The sequence below is a fragment of the Canis lupus genome, chromosome 1 (genome assembly GCF_011100685.1).
Source record: "Canis lupus familiaris isolate Mischka breed German Shepherd chromosome 1, alternate assembly UU_Cfam_GSD_1.0, whole genome shotgun sequence".
Taxonomy (NCBI): Eukaryota; Metazoa; Chordata; class Mammalia; order Carnivora; family Canidae; genus Canis; species Canis lupus.
In genome coordinates, this window is record NC_049222.1 from 89,146,647 (window position 1) to 89,165,589 (window position 18,943).

Here is an 18,943-nt window from a genome sequence, read left to right on the forward strand (position 1 = left end):
TTTATTTTATTTATTTTTTAAACACAGACTTAGTTCACGTTAATTTTCTCCTATAAAGTATGTGGTGGCTACAGCAGCCTGGTCCTCTTTACAGACTCTGGTGTGGGTTGTGACAAGATGGTTAGTGAATTCCTGAGAGGGAGATTTGGTGAATAGTCTGTTTCCTGAGGTACGGGGGAGACAGCTGTAGGTCTTGGGAATGGCGTCCAAAGTGGCCTTGGCAAAGCTGCCCAGGGTGGTAGTGTGGTCCCTGGCCGAGGGGGAGCAGTCGCCAATGCATCAACATAGTCTACAAAAACCTCATCCTTCAGAAATGCCCGCAGGAAAAAGCCAATGATCTCAGATTCATGGGTAGGGAGAAGAAATAGATCTCCTCCAGGACTTGATCTTCATGTTCTTCAACAGATGGCCCAGCTCGGTGATGGGGATCCACTCCTTGTCCTCGCAGGACCAGTGTCATCTGACATTTAGTATTTTCTTGGAGAAGAAGCCCTAATAGCATTTTGATTATAGTTAGATCAGATTTATGAAACGATTTGGGAGAACTGGCATCTTTATAATACTGAGTTCAGGAACAATGTGTGTCTCATTATTTCAGAACTTATTTTATGTCCTTCAACAACAATTTGTAGTTTATTTGTTTTTACAGACTCAAGTATTTTAGAGTTCCTATTACAAAAATTCTCTTGGGGTTATTGCTCACACATTATTGTACTTCCTTTTTTTTTTTTTTTTTTTAAGATTTTATTTATTTAATCATGAGAGACACACAGAGAGAAAGAGGTAGGGACACAGGCAGAGGGAGAAGCAAGCTCCATGCAGGAAGCCTGATGTGGGACTCGATCCCAGGACTCCAGGATCACGCCCTGGGCCGAAGGCAGTGCTAAACCGCTGAGCCACCCAGCCTGCCCTATTGTACTTCCTATAACTTGCATTCCCTAACAGAATGATAGTAAGTCTTCATTCATTTGTATCTTTATTCTTTTAATAATGTTCAGTGTAAGTTATTGTCATCGCAAATAGGATCTCATTTTCTCCCTTCTATCTCCTACTCTAGATGATCTACAAAATGGAATACCAGGGATCACGTAGATGCATCTCATATCCTGCAAATCTGCTGGACTGTCATTACCTCTAGAAGCTGTTGGTTAATTTTCTTAAAGTTTTGCTCATTTTTAATTGTATCATTCACAAGAGAAGAGTGTTTTTACTTTGCTATTTCTTTTTGTACTCAAGTTATTGGTAGAAATTCTTACAAATACATCAAAAGGACCCTGATTGAGGGGCATCCTTATCTTTTTCTATTATTTCCAACAAAAGGGCTCTTGTTCTCCATGAGGTATTTTGCAATTCTTGGAGACTGATAAATGCATAATATGTGTGTGTTCATGTATTTATTTATGTTAAAACTTCCCTGCCAATTGAAAGAATTTTAAGCAGGAGAAGATGTTGACTTTGAATGCCTTTGTTTCTATTCAACGTTTATTTGGATTACCACACCATGTTCATATTTTTTCTTTTGACTGGATAAATCATATTATTTGTTATACTAGCTTATATGATTGGGATAAACCACTTGTTCAGCTAAGTTTTAAAATTTCATTTAATTTTAATTAATTTCAAATTAATAGCTGCATATAGCTAATGACTACCATATTGGACCATGGAGTTCTAGAACAAGAGACTAATCTATCTAAGCTTAGACGTATACACATTTAAGATTTGCTCATTTAGCAGGTTAGTAAAGTGCAATGACAGTTTGATGTCAATTTTACATTATTTAAAAATGTGTGTATGAATAGAATACATCAGAAAGGACATACACTGAAATTAGTAATATGTATCTCTGGGCAAAGAATTTTATTTGGCTGCATTTTTCTTTGTTTTCTGGGTGTTCTGTTTTCTCAACCATAAAGTAGACAACATGCTCTAAAAAATATTTCTCAGTTTTGTTCAGGATCAAACCTCGTAAATCTGTGCATGCTATCCACTGAGATTTTTATTTAGATTCCTGATTCCTATATTTATATGTGTGACTAATCTCCAGCAGATTTTGGAATTAAATAATATTTTTACAGCTGTGTTTCACATATAGCTTAGCACTCAATGAATGCTAAGAATTCATATCATGACTATGTACCGGGTGCATAAGAGCCTGGTAATGCACTGCTTCCTTTATCTTACACCTCATATTCTTTCTTTATTACAACAACTATTTAAGAAAGGTATTTCTCTGCTTTTAAAGATTGTTCAGACTAAAGCTCAGAGGTTATATTGCTTACTTATGGTCACACAGTTTGCTGATGGCTGAGCTGGGTTTTGAACCCAGAACTGTGTGAGTGAAACATGCTCTACTAACAGTTCTACCTTATGTTGTAAAATCTATTCAACAATGGTCATGGTATAATCCAAATGCAAAACAAAGCTCACCAAAGAGAAAGAAACATGCTGCTGCAGGGTCACTGTAAAAAAGCACAGGGGGGAAAAAACTTACGGAAAGTAATTAAATCTCAAGCAGGAGTTTCAATTATGGATGGTTACTTACCATGTAATAGCCTGGCAGTAGCTTCTGAAGGAATTCAGCTTCTTTATGCTGAACGGTTTTGATGATAAATTCATCATCACTGGTCACAAAAAACAAGGATCCACTGGCTCCAGGGTTAGACAGCTCTATTAGAGGTTCACTGCAGATGGAATACTACAAGAGTAAATAAATTAACAATTAAAAATACACTACTAGGTATTTATCCAAAGGATACAAACATAGTGATTCGAAGGGGCACCTGCACCCCACTGTTTATGACAGCCATGTCCACAGCAGCCAAACTATGGAAAGAGCCTGGATGTCCATCAACAGATGAGTGGATAAAGAAGATGTGGTGTATATTTATATATAAAATGGAATACTACCCAGCCATCAAAAAGAATAAAATCTTGCCATCTGCAACAATGTGGATGGAACTAGAGGGTATGATGCAAAGTGAAATAAGTCAATCAGAGAGAGACAAATACCCTATGATTTATTTCACTCATATGTGGAATTTAAGAAACAAAACAGATGAATATAGGGGAAGGAAAAAATAAAGTAAGATGAAGATGGAGAGGGAGGCAAACCATAAGAGATGCTGAACTCTAAGAAACAAACTGAAGGTTGCTGGAGGGGAGGTGGGTTGGGGGGGGATTGGGTGACTGGGTGATATGTGACTGATGAATCACTGAATTCTACCCTGAAATTAATGCACTATATGTTAAACTGAATTTTAAATAAAATTTTTTTTAAAGATTAAAAAAATACATTTACTGTATATGATGCTTCCAAGGAGGAAAAACACAGGATTACACGTTTTGATTATTCTGAAACAGGACGTTCTCTGCCATGAGCTTTCAATGGAGGGTTCACGTACACTAAGAGGGCCCTTTGAGATTTCTAAGAATTTAATTGATCCTTTTAACCTAATATTTTTATGAGAAACAGAAATGCCTTCCCCTTCCATCACCCTCCCTCCCATGTCATATGACAGAACCAATCATCACATCTGTTCAATGAAATAATGCAAACACTGCTGTGATCTATGGCGCTCTGTTTCCAGCAAGTGCCCCTAACATAACCACTGAAGGTATGACTCACACCGTGTATTTGTCATGTCAACACCAATACCTATTCTCTTCTCACTATTTACTTTCCCATAAGATGTCATCCGCGCATGGTTTCAATCAGGAGATGACTCTTAACAGCTGTAGCTCCAGCTCAGATCACTTTCAAAGGCTCCAGACATGTACGCCTGACTTTTAAATAGATATCTCTATCTGGTTACATCACAAGCACTTCACGTGTAACAAGTTCAGAATCAAATTCATTTCAGGGCTATGGTCAGCCCATATGATGCTTTTGCAGTAACTAGAAAGAGTTACTCTTTCTTCTGGCAGATGTAGCTCTGGGTCAGATACAAGGCTGATGAGATGAAGGGCTGGATTCCAGTCTCTACTTCAGTTTAGCCAGGTATTCTTGGGCAGTGCACACCCTGCACAACTATACGTGGTGACTCTAGATCACCTGCTTCCCCTCAATCTCTATCTTCTCCCTCTTTTCCCTATCTTAGAGAATAGAAACGTTATTTCTTTTGTTCCCAAACCAGAAACTCGGGCATCACCCTTGATGCCTCCCATTTCCTCGCCTTTCACATCCAGACTATTGTTATATCTACTCCCTTCATGCCATCTCTTTTGCTCATATGCTAAGTTCACTGATTTCATGTCATGCCTTCATTACTATGGAAGACTCCACCTTGCTTCAACTATCCACTCTTGACTTCTCTCGTGCATTTCCACCAGGAAACGGAAGATTGATCTTTTCTTTTTTCTCTTTCCTTCTTTTCAAGATTTTATTTATTCATTTGACAGGGAGAGAGAGAGAGAGAGAGAGGAGAGCGTACACAACTGCACAAGAGCTAAGGAGAGAGAGAAGCAGACTCCCCGCTGAGCAGGGAGCCCAATGTGGGGCTCGATCCCATGACCCTGGGATCATGACTTGAGCTGAAGGCAGATGCTTAACCAACTGCCACCCAGGTGCCCCTGGAGATCTTTCTAAAACACCAATCTGATCATATCCTCCAATGCCTTCACATATTTCAGTGGTTTCTACCATCTGGTTAGAAGATTAACACCCAGATTTCCTACCAGAGCCATCAAGGCCATGAGTGGCCCAGCCCTGCTCTCCAGCCTTCTCCTTCATCACTTCCCCCCTTAATATCGAGCTCTACTTACAGAAAGCTACTTCCCCTTTTCTCAAATGCGCCAGACTCTCAGTGCCTGGGATTCTACATTTTCCTCTACCGAAAACCACCTCTTCCTTCTTCATCAGGCTGGCTATACCTCATTCATGTATGCATTTAACACTGAGAAAACTTCTCTTGAGCATCTGTAATGTCCCAGGTACTCATGAAAGCTTGGACCCTAGCAGGAGAAAACAGGCAGGAAATAAATTGTACATCGGACCGTGATGAGTGCTATGGAGACAATGGGGCATGGAAAGGGGCTGGAGTGCCAGCAGTGCCTGAGGGCTGGTTTGTGATGAATTTTCAGTAGTGCTGGTCACTGGAAACCACGCTGGGAAGGGGGCATCTGAGCAGAGGCCTGTGGCTGGCTGGGGGAGGAGAGAGCAGATGCGATGGTCTTGAGACCTGGGGAGTTCAAGGCATGGCCAGGGGGCCAGTGGCTGGAGCAGAGTGAGTCAGCAGAGCTGAGAGAATGAGCCAAAAGAGCAGGTGCATAGGGCAGCACAGGCCACTGCAGGACTGTGACTTTTTCTCTAAGGGAGCTGAAAGCTGGAGGGAGATCTGGAGTGGAGGACAGCTCCCGTCTGCTATGCCAAGTAGCCACCGTTGCACAGTGGGGAAGTTGCTCTGTGACTTTGGCTTTCAGTGTCTGCTGGGCAGCACTTACTCCGGAAAACTGGTCCCATGAGTCTAGATCATCTGCTTCCTGGCAATGGACGTTCTCATCAGGGAACCTTCGGTGCTGGCTTCTTATTCCGAGTCCCCATCAGACTGCAGAACTCGGTGAGGGCACAGACTACCTGAATCTTACGCCGTGGTACCCTGCACGATCTGTGCCTTGTACACTGTAGGCTTTAAACAATGTTTTGTCTCACAAGTGGCTGGATGCTACCACCAAGTGAAGAAGGGCTATCAATCTCCCCGAAAATGCCCCAAACCCAGCAGCAAAGTCAGTTTTGGGTTATGGAGCTCTGTGTTTATCAACTAACAACCCCCAGCACCGAAAAATATGAAAGGAGGGGAGTAGGAAGTGGGGGGAAAGAGGAAGGAGAAGGGAGAAAGTGGGAGAGAAACAACAAAAAGGCAGTTTCCAGATGTCGACTTTAAATTATCTTGCTTTGGCAGCACACGGATCAGGGAATCAAAATGCTCTGAGCAAAGAAAGAAGCAACTGTGTGCCGCCTTTCTCAAAGTCACGGCAACTTCCGTCTTCCACTTCTCTTTCCTGCTGGCTCGCCTCTCAATGAGCAGCGTCAGAGCCTCAGCCGTTGTGGGTGACTTAGAGGTTAGGAAGCAAAACAAACACTGCCCCGCGGCCGCAAACAGGATGCGTGAGAGCCCGCGGAAGCAGACAGTGCCTTCTCTGCTGTGCGTGCAGGATCTGGGTGGAAAGCTCATCAGTGGGATGGGCACAGGCCTTGGAATCACCTTTTTTTTGTGGTTTTTCAAAAGGTTTATTTATTTGAGAGAGAGAGAGAGAGAGAGAGAGAAATAGGGGCTGAGGGGCAGAGGGAGAATATCCAGCAGACTCCACGCTGAGCACAGAGCCCGAGGTGGGCCTCGATCCCAGGACCCTGAGATCATGCTCTGAGCTGAGATCAAGAGTCTGACACCTAACCCACTGTACTACCTAGGCACCTCTGGAACCACCTTTTTAAATTTTATTTATTTTTTTAAAAAAGCATGCCTCTATCAGTGCCCACTTACGTGAGTGACCTGGATTAAGTGCCTGGGGATTCCAGAGCCCAAGGAGTCTCATCTCTAAAACAAAGCCAATAACAGCTCCATGAAAGCAGCTGGAAGTTTCTAAAGTGGATGCTTTCAAAAAATAAATAAATAAATAAATAAATAAATAAGTAAATAAATAAATAAATAAATAAATAAATAAAGTGGATGCTTTCAAAACCTCTGGCAATGGGTGACCACTTAGCGACTGCTGTTCCTCGTCCTCTCTGCGTGACCGTATGTAGGGGAGCGGGGCAGACAGCGTGCAGTACACACCTTTACACCTTTCAGGTGAGGAAGAGCTGGCTGTGCCTTGGGACATACTAAGGGGTTCAGCCCAACTCCAGCGACCGGAGGGCTCCCCAAAGACACACTCGGACGTTGTTAGTGAGTCAAGAAAAAAAGCCACGTCTTTTGTATATTCAGGAATTTGAGACACCAGAAAATAAAGGTGTCAACACCCTAAGGTCTTATGAAGAGGGAAGGCAGGCCCCGCTCAGGCTCTTGTGGAATCCTGATTCTTTCTATTATGGGCTTTGAATTCCTGGCACAGAACCTTCTTACGGATAGGAGTCAATGTTGTGAAAGTCCAACAACAACACAGAATGCAGAAATTAGAGGCTGCAAATAGAGAAATTAGGGGGTGATTCAGGAAGAGCTGTCTAGAGAAAACTGGATTCAGACCTGAACATCTGCTTCCAATTAAAGTCTCAAATTCTTCTATAAGCAGTGACATTATATGGGAAGTATTTCATTGGTTACTTGTCAAAGCGTCCTATATAAATTTATAAATGAACGTGCATGGCAAAAAATTATTTTGACACTTAATAACCCGGTGCGGGGAGGGTCACTGCTGGCAGAGCACCAGTGCGCTGCCAACTGGCGCTACGATACCGACCAGGAACACTACCGTTATTACCTGTAATTTTGCACCCTAGACCTTGGTTACCATGCTCTGTGCTAAGCGACCTTCTCTGAGAAGTTGCTGTGGATGAGCAAATAAAGAGGCGAGATGGGAAAATCTGAATTAGCCTCAATCAACAAAGCCCCCCATGTACACTTGCGTCTTGTGCACCTTCCTGGGGGCCCTGCCTTCCGCACAAGCTGCTGCAATGCATTCGTTCTCTCCCTTCCATTTCCTGCAGGGCCTCCCCACAATCCCCACTGGAAAGGCCTCCAAGTACAACCCAGCTGGGCCCTGCCAAGGCAAATGAACAACGTAAACTTTCTCGGTGCCCTGGAGATCATTCTTCCTGCCATTTCTTCCCCTTGATAGTGTGAAATAGTCACCCCTGTTCTCTCTTGGGGGCTGTGAGTCTAGAAGGATGTCCTATGAATCACCCTGGATTCTGGAACACTTGGGCACCTGGGGCAGAAGGAAGTCAAACCAAAGGCTTGCTGCCCAAGCAGAGATGGGCAAAAATGCTCCGGGTCCCTTGGCCTTCCTTTGGGAGGCGTTTATTTTGGAACAAATAAGGAAGGAGGTGCAGTCATGCCACTGTGCTGCGCATACACAAGCGCCTCACAATCCAAATTATGCATGTTCCAACATGAAATTTGCAATCGGCATGCGGGTGGTGAATCTTAATGGTACCAAGAACGTAAACAGAATAATTCAGGCTAAAATTCAGACACAAGAGCACAAGACTAAGTAGAAATGCACACATACCACAGGGATCCAATATTAAACCTCTCTGTGGAGTCACCAATCACTATATAATGTTACCCTCTCCCCCCTTTTAGATCCGTAGATCTTCACAGATTTGGGTTTGATGAGCCCCATTCAGACAGATGCCAGGATGGATGTACTCTTCGTTTTGAATGGTCCTTTTTTTCCTTCACACAGTTTATTTTATTATAATTTATCTGTCTATCATCTATCTATCTATCTATCTATCTATCATCTATCTATTTTTTTTAAAGGGAGGTCTTACTTGTTTCTCCTGTGCTTTATTTGGGCTTAACTCTCCTAAAAAATGCTTTGTTAGGGGTGTTTGGCTCCTTGGGCTTAGATGCTTCAGAATGGATCATCACAGCTCATAGTCTGATGGCTGAGGGCGTGTTATGCTGAGATCACATTTAATGAGCAGTCTGAGGCACATTGGCCAGGAAGTCAGCTGGTGAACAGAATAACACACAGGGGGACAGCTGGGGGGATCCCTGTTCTGGTCTGTGATGGGCTCTGTGCCCATCAATGTGGATAACCTTGGGTACCTCTCTGACCCCAGCTTTAGGCTGCTCATCTACAATGAATGGTTGGGCTAGAAAGTCAGGGTTTTACCTAATTCTGGGAAGCATGTCATGTCAGGTAAAAAACACTTTCCTCATCTGCCACACTTCACATCACTGGCTGGGGTCTTCACATTGAGTGGTTTGGAGATGAACTTCCACTTCTGGGCTGGGGGTGTCTCCAGTGGGTGTCTCAGATGCAGGGCGGGGAGGTGGCAGTAACCACTGGGGACCTGGCAGCCATGTTCAGCTACAGGGCCTTTTTCTGTTTCTTGTAGATCCCAGACACAGGGCCAGTTATAGGGAAATGGAAAATGAAGTCAAACAAAAGCACTCTGACCTACTTGGTCCTATCTTTTTCTCCCTACATCCTCCACTAAGTTTTTATTATGGAAAATTTCAAAACTACATAAAAGTAAACAGAATTGTGTGATTAACATCCATATGTCTCTCTTCCAGCTTCGACAATGATCAACTCCCAGCCAATGTTGTTTCTGCTATAACTCTGCCTGCTTCCCTCAGATTCTTTCCAGGCAAATCCCAGACATCAACTCATTTCACTCATAGATACTTGGGCGTGTGTCTCAAAAAGACAATGACTCCCACTGAACCATAATACCATCCGGCCACCAAAAATCAAATTCCTCAACATAATCAAATATGTAATTGCTCTTTAAATTTCACCAATTTCCTATAATTAAAAACAAAAACAAAACACTTGTATAATCTGACCCTGTCTTTCTAACTTCCTGACCCAAACCTTCCCCTCCTGCCATGTTGGTCCATCCATCCAAAGTACTTCTAAACATGTAATGCATTTGCATCTGTGGTCCCACAGTCCTAAAACCAATCTTCTCCCCTGAATATGCTTCCCTTCTTTTCCACCTCATCAAATCGCTTCTAATTTTTCAGTCACAGTGAAACCATTTCACATCCATAAGAAGCCCCCCTCATCCTCTGTGTAACAGAGAGAGATCCCCTCCCTTCTTCAAAATCCTTGGGCATTTACTGTTGTACTGTAGTCTCTTTATTTACTGCCTGGTAGAGCTGGTGATTCTCCCACACAAACAAATCATCATTCTAAGTTCTCTAAGTGTCATGACTTACAATTTTTGAGCATCCCTCTGATTAGTAGCCAAGTATTTTTGTTACAGTAAGTGTCCAAAGTACCTCATCAATTAATTTACCTTTTGCCAGCTACATGAAGGAAGACTTTTGCTCTGAGAAGCCATCAACTTAGTCTCCTGTGCTCCTTTGTAAATACTCTAATCTCATGACGGAAGTAACTCTTGCCAGTTTAAACTCTCATTAGGAGACTGTATAAGCTGTGTGTGTGGTTGATCAGGAAAAAGCCTTCCCCCAAGAAAGCAATTTTGTGAGACAGAATGAGTGCAAGAGTGGGCTTCTCAGCCTGCAGCTCAATGATCACAGGAGGGTGAAGGGCAGACAGGAAGACGTGTCATCACACTAACTGGATCTGTCTTATGAAGTACAAGTATATGGCATCTTAGTGGCTAAAAACAGCTCAAGGAAATTCAGTAGGAGAATCCACTAATTTCTAATGTGTGGCAGGAGATCAGAGCACAGTATGGTTTTCAATAAAGTATCAAGACCCCACTGAGTTCCCCAAGCACATTTCCCAAATGACAGTGATGCTCAATGATCACAGAATGGTTAGAAACCAAAGAATCTTCTCTAGTACATTTCCATACCCACCCATGTCCCCTCCCCTAGATTTGCAGCTTTGTGTACTGGAGAAGCAGGTGAGGGTAGGTTGGAAGTGCTGGGTAGAGACACCCGACATCTCAGAGGGGCATAAGGCAGAAAGCTACCTGGAGGTACACATTCTAGGGCAGCAGGATGCCAGGGGTTTACTATTCAGTTCCCACTGCTCTGTGCAGATTTGTTAACGTGCTTTGAGGAACCAGTATCATCTCATCGGGCAGAAGTCATAGGAGTTTCTCAGGGCCCAACTAAAGAAGTTAGGGGGGGCAGCAAGGGATGGGGAAAATAGGTGATGGGGATTAAGATGTATACCTGTTGTGATGAGCATCAAGTGATGTATTAAACTGCTCATTCACTATATTGTACCCCTAAAACTCACAGAACACTGTATGTTAACTGGAGTTTAAAAAAAAACTTAAAAAAAAAAAAAGAGAAGAGGGTCACACATGGGTTTTCATCAGCACAGAATAGAATCAGCTTTGAATTTTATCATGTACATCTTAACCTAAATTATAAAATGCAGTTTAAATACTCTTTGTTCCAAGTGATAAATGTTGCCATATTTCCTCTGCAAAGCTTTATTCCAGGATCTGGCTTGAGTCTTATTAAGATCATTCAGAATGGGGGGAACAATAAATATTTGATGGCATCCTTCCTACAGCTTCTTGAAAACCAATTTTGAAGAGCCCCAGGGTGTTAACAGTGATCAAATTACGAAATAAACCATTTTCCTCTTGAAACAAAAAGGAAGTTCCTGGCTCCCTGAACAGGAATAAGGTAACAATCTGAGGTCACATCAGACTACCTCACAAAAGGCTGTTGTGTTCATCCTGCCACGTGCCAGAAAGATGGAGAGAAAAGACAATTCCAAGGATAAAATAGGTCCTTGCACCAAATGAAAAGACATTTAAAGAGAGCTTGCATCAGGAGATGTTGAGAACAAAACTCCCTAGCATCTAGGAAAAGGCATTCAAGCTGTAGGTCAAGGTGAAACTGGCCGTAGGCCAAGGCAGGTTTGAGACAAATGGTATAAATAAGGCAATTAAAATAGGAAGGCTTTCAAATAGAATCCAATCAGCAAAATTCACAGGAGTATTTAGAACTAATTATAATATATCTGTTGGAATAATGATCTAGAGTAGCAACCAATCCCACAATTATTTAAATATCAATTACCATAGCAGATTTTGTAGCTATCAGTAAATGCAGCAGAGCCCAATCACATTTTCTGAAGCTAAATTTATCATCATTATGAAACTTGGACCTTTTACTATGCTCCAGAGCTTTATAAAATAAGAGACACAAGCCACTTGTCACTGTTGCTATGAGACAAATGTTTATATCACACGTTTCTGGAGAAGGAAGGAAAATTTACAGGTTCTTACCAAGTAATCATCAGGCTTGATACCAAAAAGTTCTCTGAAATATCGGAATGCTAGTGGAGCATACGTCTTAAATCTGAAGTCTGGGTAATGATGTGCTGGGGTCAGATTGCTCCCTTCACTGCAGTTAAAAAAATAATAATAAAAATAAAAAAACAGCAAGAGAGAGAGAGAGAGAGAGAGAGAGAGAACATTATTAGCAAAGACAATTTTGACTTCAAATACTAGCTCTATGGGTCCTGAGCCAATTTCCCTGCTAGGAAAACATACCCCAATTGTGGGTCTCTCTGAGCTCATGTCACAAAGGGCAATGGCCATCAGGTAAAACCAGATGCTAACTCAGAGGGGGCCACTCCAAGCAGGCATTCCCTACCAATCACATTCCCTACCAATCACAGTGGGTCTCCAGCCTGAAAACTCTTCATCATCCATCTGCGCCTGTGATTTTCCATCTTTCCCAGTGAACTCACAGTTGTAATACTTTAGGTACAAGATCCAGGGCTTAGTGCATGGAATAATTTGAAAAATGCATATTCTTTTTGGCCATGAATATTGGCTAAACATTTCAAAGTGGAAGTGAAATAATTTTAAAAATATGTCACTAGCAAAATCATCAAACCAGAAAGAGAGGAGTCCTGAATCTGAACTCTTTCTTACATCCATATTTATAGGAAAAGAGACCTTAAATATTTTAGGGATTTTAAAATTGTATTTCCATTCCCAGATACATCATTATCTTTTTCTCTCCCTCTCCCGGGTTCATCTTTAAAAATTTTTGTGCAATATTGATGACACATGAAAAGTATGAAGAAATAAACCAGTGACTACTCATGGAGCCAAAATGCTGCTTATGAAATAAAATATTATCTATTTAGTTGAATTGCCTTCTCCACTTTTTATTGATCATAAAACCCTCTTTCTCCTTAGAGGCGTCCTCTAGTCTGAATTTTGATGTTTATTCTTCATTTTATTCTGACTACAACTGTAATACATTTCACATGACATCCGACAAGCCACCTAATTTATCTATACTTAAAGTTTTCATTGTGAAAAGAACAATGCAGTAGATGCATACAATTTTATAGAGAGGCTCAAGTTCTCTTTTTGCCACATTCTAAATGGGACATTAAGACTCTATAACTTTGTCTTGGTCTGATTTTTGTGGATACAAATAACACTGTGCAAATTAAAAGGCTTTTAGCATACAACAAACACTTGGAATCTACTACAGTTGAAGTTTTTTCAAGGCAGTTGGATTTTTGTATCACTACCTGACAGATCATTGACAATAAGCATTTTTTAATTGAAAGGATGGGTTTTCAAGATAATGCTACAACAGTATAGTTGATTCTTACATGAAGCTTAGGCTCAAGTCAAGAAGTAAGGTAAAAAAAATCACTGGTATTTCTCTCTATATCACAATGGAATATTACTCAGCCATAAAAAGAGTGAAATCTTGCCATTTGCAACAACATGAATAGATCTAGACAGTATAATGCTAGGTGACTTAAGTCAGAGAAAGACAAATACCATATGATTTCACCTATATGTGGAATTAACAATAACAACAACGACAAAAAAAAAAAAAAAACCCAGAAGAGACAAACCAAGAAACACTCTTAACTATAGGGAACAAACAGATGGTGACCAGAAGGGAGGTGATGGTGGTGGGCAATGAGTGAAACAGGTGATGGGGATTAAGGGTACACTTATGATGAGCATTGAGTAATGTATAGAATTACTGAATCGCTACACTGAACACCTGAAATCAATATAACACTGTATGTTAATTACATCAGAATTTTAAAAATCATTTGATTAATTTAAAAAATCACCATAATAAAAAAAATCACTCTTGAGGACCATTTAGAAGGTTATCTATTCAATATATCTACTATAGCCAGTTCTTCCTCCTGCATGGTCACAGATGACTGCTTCTTCTGGTGACTCCCAGAGGAAGTAGTTGGCTTGTGCTGTTAGGGACCAGCAGCAGATAATACATCTTATCTTTAGAGACGAAGCTTGCCCTTTAGGGGAATGGCCCAGGAACTGGGTCTGCCTGGGATGAGAGCAGTCACCTCTTATTGTGTCAGCTCAATGTGCAGAATGGCCCTGAATCACTTGCTTATTTGAATAGTTTCCATTTCCCTAAGCAAGTATAGTTGAATATTCATAATATGTATGCACTGCCCAGGCATTACATCTGAACATTCCCTTATTCTCTATTTTGAGACTTTAAGGGGACATGTATTCAGTTATAGGTCCTCCGGGATTGTCAAAAGGAATAATTCTGGAGCTCATCAGATATGCAGTAGCTTGAAAATGTGGGCTATGCAGAAATAAGGGGTAAAAATCAACAAGGCTCAAAGTGGCCTCTGACATCCTTCCTCACTGTTGCAAGCCAAGTAAAAGTCAGCACGATGCCTTGGGTTTGAAGTGAGCTGCTTTCCAAGGGCTAAGAGTGTTGCCAATTTCTTATTTCTTCCACTCTCTTCTCCCTTTTCTACTTCCCACGATCAAAGTAACTAATTCCTTACAGCGCATTACATTACCTTCAACGTTCAAAGAATAAAACCCAATGGTCTACATCTTTGGGGTTTTTCTTAAGAAAGAAGATTAAAAAAAAATATTTGAGAGAGAGAGAGAGAGTGCATGGGAAGAGGGGGAGAGGCAGAGGGACCAGGTGAGGGAGGGTCTCAAGCAGACTCCTTGCTAAGAGTGGAGCCCAGCATGGGGCTTGATCTCACAACCCTGAGATCACGACCTGAGCCAAAACCAAGAGTCAGACACTTAACCGACTAAGCCACCCAGGCGTCCCTGAAATTTTGTTTTTCTCTCTCTCTTTTTTTTTTTTTTTAAGATTTTATTTATTTATTCCTGAGAGACAGAGACACAGGTAGAGGGAGAAGCAGGCTCCCTCCCTGTGGGGAGCCCCATGCGGGACTTGATCCCAAGACCCTGGGATTACGCCCTGAGCCAAAGGCAGATACTCAACCACTGAGTCACTCAGGTGCTCCCAGTTTTGTTTTGTTTTTTTTTTTAATGGCTTATTCTTATGCATTTGAGGGCCCAAGACTCTATCAGTAAAGATAGAGTATTTATCATTATTTTCATTTGTGGTTACTCTGAGCTTCTTGGGCTGCTCACCTTTCCCTGAAACCATCAACTAAGACACTTTCCCTTGGATTCACATCCCCCTGACTACTTGGTTCACTCAGTCATGGTGCAAAAAGGATAGTGTGATGTTTTCCTGGAGAGCAGACAGCCACGTACACACACAGGATGTATCTGGGATGAGAAAGGGCACATTTACTTCTGTAGGTATCTACACTGACAGCTGGTAGAAAAATCTGCCAAATCATTAAGAATGAAAAAATAATCTAGCTAGGTTGGGATCACAATGAGATACAGACATTGTGTCAATTGCCTGTATGGGACAGTTAATAACATACATTTTCATAAATGGAGAAAATGGAGAGGGAGTAGACATGATACTCATCATAGGCATTACACAGAGTAAAAATTTCTTCATGGCATCATTAACATACATGAACTAATAATTATTTACTGACATTACACAATCTTGAATCTCTCTATTTGCACGGATGGAAGGGAACATTCCCCAAGTAGTGAGTCATAACATATCACCACTCTTTGTTTCTTTCCTAGTAGATTTTATCTTAGGACTTTTACTTTCCTTTGATTAACAGAAGACCAGCTTGCATTCTCTTAAATTATGCTGAATAGCCAGGGTGGTGGTGATGGTGATGATGCTCAGACTCCTTATAGTCAAGAGAGGCCTGGGTCCAAGTTTCACCTCTGTCATTTACAAGCTGTGTTTCCTGAGCCCTGGTACAATGTCAAAGTGAACAGAAATGTGAGTGGCCAGGTGCCTAGAATGTGGAGAACCCTCATATGTTTGGATGATCAAGGCTGTATGATGATGGCAAACAGCCCAGACTTGAATACTTCACATGGAGGAGGAGTTGACCAGGTAGTATTTAAAAAAAAAGAAAAAAAAAAAAAGCAATAAAAGAAAATGACAAAATGGGAAAATATTTGCAACTTGTATCACAAAGGGCTGATCCCCTAATATAAAGAGCTCTCATATACAGCAAAGTCGAAGACCAAAAAGTTAATTAAAAAAAAAAAAAAAAAAAACAACAGCAGCCAAAGATATGATCAAGCGCTTCACAGAAATGGATGTATAAATAAATGAAACATATGAAAAGATGCTCAAGCTCGTTTATAACATAAAAAATGCAAATTAAATGTCACTGAGACTATACTATCTAGGAGATTGGCAAAAATCCAAAATTTTGGTAAAGCTCAGGGGAATTTGGTGCCCTGGAGCATTATTAGTGGGAAGTAAGGTGGTATCTTTTTATGGAGGACATCTTCACAACTTCTGTCAAAATTACAAATGTACGTAACTCTATGACCCAGCAAATGCATGCCTGTAATTTATAAACTAGCCTATGTACAAAACAACATATGTGTACTGGGTTATTCATTCTAGCATTATTTGTAAGGACAGGTTGGAAGCAAACTAGCTCTGTCTGTCTCTGAAGAGGTAGGTCAGATTATTTATGGTTCAGGCACACATTGGAATACTATCTAGCTACTAAAAAAAAAATGAGGAGGTTTATTACACAGTGACATGGAAGGTCTCTAGGATAAATTAAGTGAAAGAAGCAGGAGGCCGAATACTGTGTATATCATCCACCACTTATATACAAAAAGAAAATAAATTTGGTGGGGTATGGATATGCCTAAAAAATCCTTGAAGGATTAACAGACCACTAGCAACAGTGTTCACTGGAGTTGGACACTGGGTAAAAGGCACAAGGATGAAAGGGACTTTTTACAGTATTTCTTTGAAAAAGCCGTATAAGAATAAACCCTTTTATATGTATTACCATTCACAGTATATTTTTTAAAGGTCTTGGGTTAAAAGCTTTAACCTTACACATACACCCCAGCAGAACGGTTTGCTTCTCTGTGTTAAGGTGCTCCAGTGAGTAACAAATGCCAGCTGGACATGAATGAAGTTTTACTAAAGGAAATGGGATTAATGGGCACCGGAGTTTGCCCAGAGTTACAGTGCATGACAGCAGGACCAAATGGCAGGTGCAGAACAGCTCCGCCAGTAGATAGCAACCAGGGTTTTTAGAGGTCACAGACTGGCAATCTGCTGGCTGTGGGTGTGGGTGTAGGTGCTGGCCTGCAGAATCCAGCACAGGGGCCCTTGGCTCATGTATGACATGCTTAGCTAAAATGCAGATAAACACAGCTGCCATGAACATCAGTCCACTGGCCAGTGGAAGAGTCCCACCAGAAGCCCCTACGGGCTCTCCTTGCCGGAGCCTGGTGGTACCCATCAGGAGACCGTGCCCAGCATCTACACATACTGTGCAAAAATGACCTCTTCACAACTCAAGTTTTATATCATGCTCCTTCAATGCATTTATGTAGTGTCTGAGGGGAAAATAAAGTTCTCCTGTCTTGGCATAAAAACGAGGTTTTGGAAATTTTGGCTGTGAGGTTCTGAGCCATGGTTCCAGATGTTCAGATCCTGTAAAGCTGGTCAAATTTCAATAACAAAAATTTGGAGGCCAACATGGGATTTCCAACTTTCTCTCGTTAAGTAAGCAATTAAGCAAATTACCTAGACAATTAAGCAAATTCAAAGTACTAGACTTATCAAATTATAAGGGAAAGTGTACGTTAACTCCATAAAGGAAAGGAAAACCTTTGGATAAAGAACAGTAGTTTATTTTGCTCCTTTTCTCTTGTTTCACCAGAAAGTTTGATCACGGACCAATTTCTGACATTCTGATATTCACCTCTTCTGAGGAGAGTTCTACTGTTAAGGCCAAAGCCATGGCTCATCTTAAATTTAAAAATATGTGTTTCTTGATGACAACAGATGTTTAGAATTAGACACTGTTGAAGCTTGCAGGATCATTAGCCATCACCTGGCATTTGCCATTTTAGTAGATAAAAAAATCAAAATCCAAGAAGAGAAAGTAAGGCCTAAGCTGGTCAGGAACAAATAAAATTGGGAGATTAGATTCACACGAGACCAGCGGAAGTCTGAAATAGACAGGAATGCCTTAACTTAAACTTGACATTCCTAGGCTAGTCTTCCTTTTCAGGATTCGGTTACAGGCTTCAGGGTACCCCCTGCCCACACACACCAGCTCTTCTCCAGGAGGACCTCCCACTGGAGGGTCAGGTGGGCAGAATTCTACTTACAGAAGCTTGGTTAGCCACATGAGCATTCCCATTTGTATGGACTGTGAACACCTTAGCTTTGTGGTTTCACAGCCTGATAACCTAGCACTATTTGGGGTGCTGCTGGGAGGAGAGATTTGGTGCTAAGTAGTAAGGTGAAACTATTTTTAGCATTTCCAGGACACACAAGGGGTTCAGTTTGGGAGCCGAGAGCCAGAGCTCTGATGATTTCAAGGCAGCACTTTATATTTGGTGAATTCATTGATTTCAAACTGTATCTGTCAGTAGTGGGTTTGGAGCCTGTTGGCAAAAGGAGTTGGCCAGCAACTCCTGGGTGATTAGTGAGGGTGAGAAGTCTCATGACCTGCCGTCTGTAAGCTAGAGGCCCAGAAAAGCTGGTAGTGTAATTCCAGCTCAAATGTAAAGGTCTTAGAACCAGGGGAACCAATGGTGTTAAGTTCTGGTCTGAGTCAGAAGGCCCAAGAGCCAGGAATGCTAGTGTCTGAAGGCAGGAGAAGATGCCTGTCCATCTCAAGCAGGGAGCAAATTTGCTCTTCCTCTACCTTTTGGTTCCATTAAGGCCCTCAACAGATAAAATGATGCCCACAACAAATCACTGAGGTACTCTTGAGTCAATGTACTGATTTGAATGCAAATTTCCTCTGGAGAAATCATCACAGACACACTCAGAAATAATGTTTTATCAGTTATCAGGCATCCCTTAGGCCGTCATATTGAAATATAAAATTAGCCATCATAGCAAGCATGACGACAAGAAGCAGGGTAACTGGAGGGTGCTTTGTCTAAATGTACCAATGGTGCAAACTTTGAGCAGCAATACAGTGGGACAAGGGACTCTATAGTCCAGTA

The 18,943-nt window shown here is 41.5% G+C and overlaps 1 protein-coding gene across 7 annotated transcripts in view; it reads right to left on the reverse strand.

Moving 5' to 3' along the window:
• The window catches only part of PIP5K1B (phosphatidylinositol-4-phosphate 5-kinase type 1 beta), a 299,484-nt gene that overhangs the window by 113,528 nt on the left and 167,013 nt on the right, over positions 1–18,943 (reverse strand). For all 7 annotated transcript variants that reach the window (XM_038527137.1, XM_038527138.1, XM_038527139.1 and 4 more), the window contains 2 exons: positions 11,840–11,957; positions 2,546–2,698 (listed from right to left, as the gene is read on the reverse strand). In XM_038527137.1, coding sequence (XP_038383065.1) covers positions 2,546–2,698; positions 11,840–11,957 — 271 coding nt within the window. The remainder of the gene's footprint in view (positions 1–2,545; positions 2,699–11,839; positions 11,958–18,943) is intronic.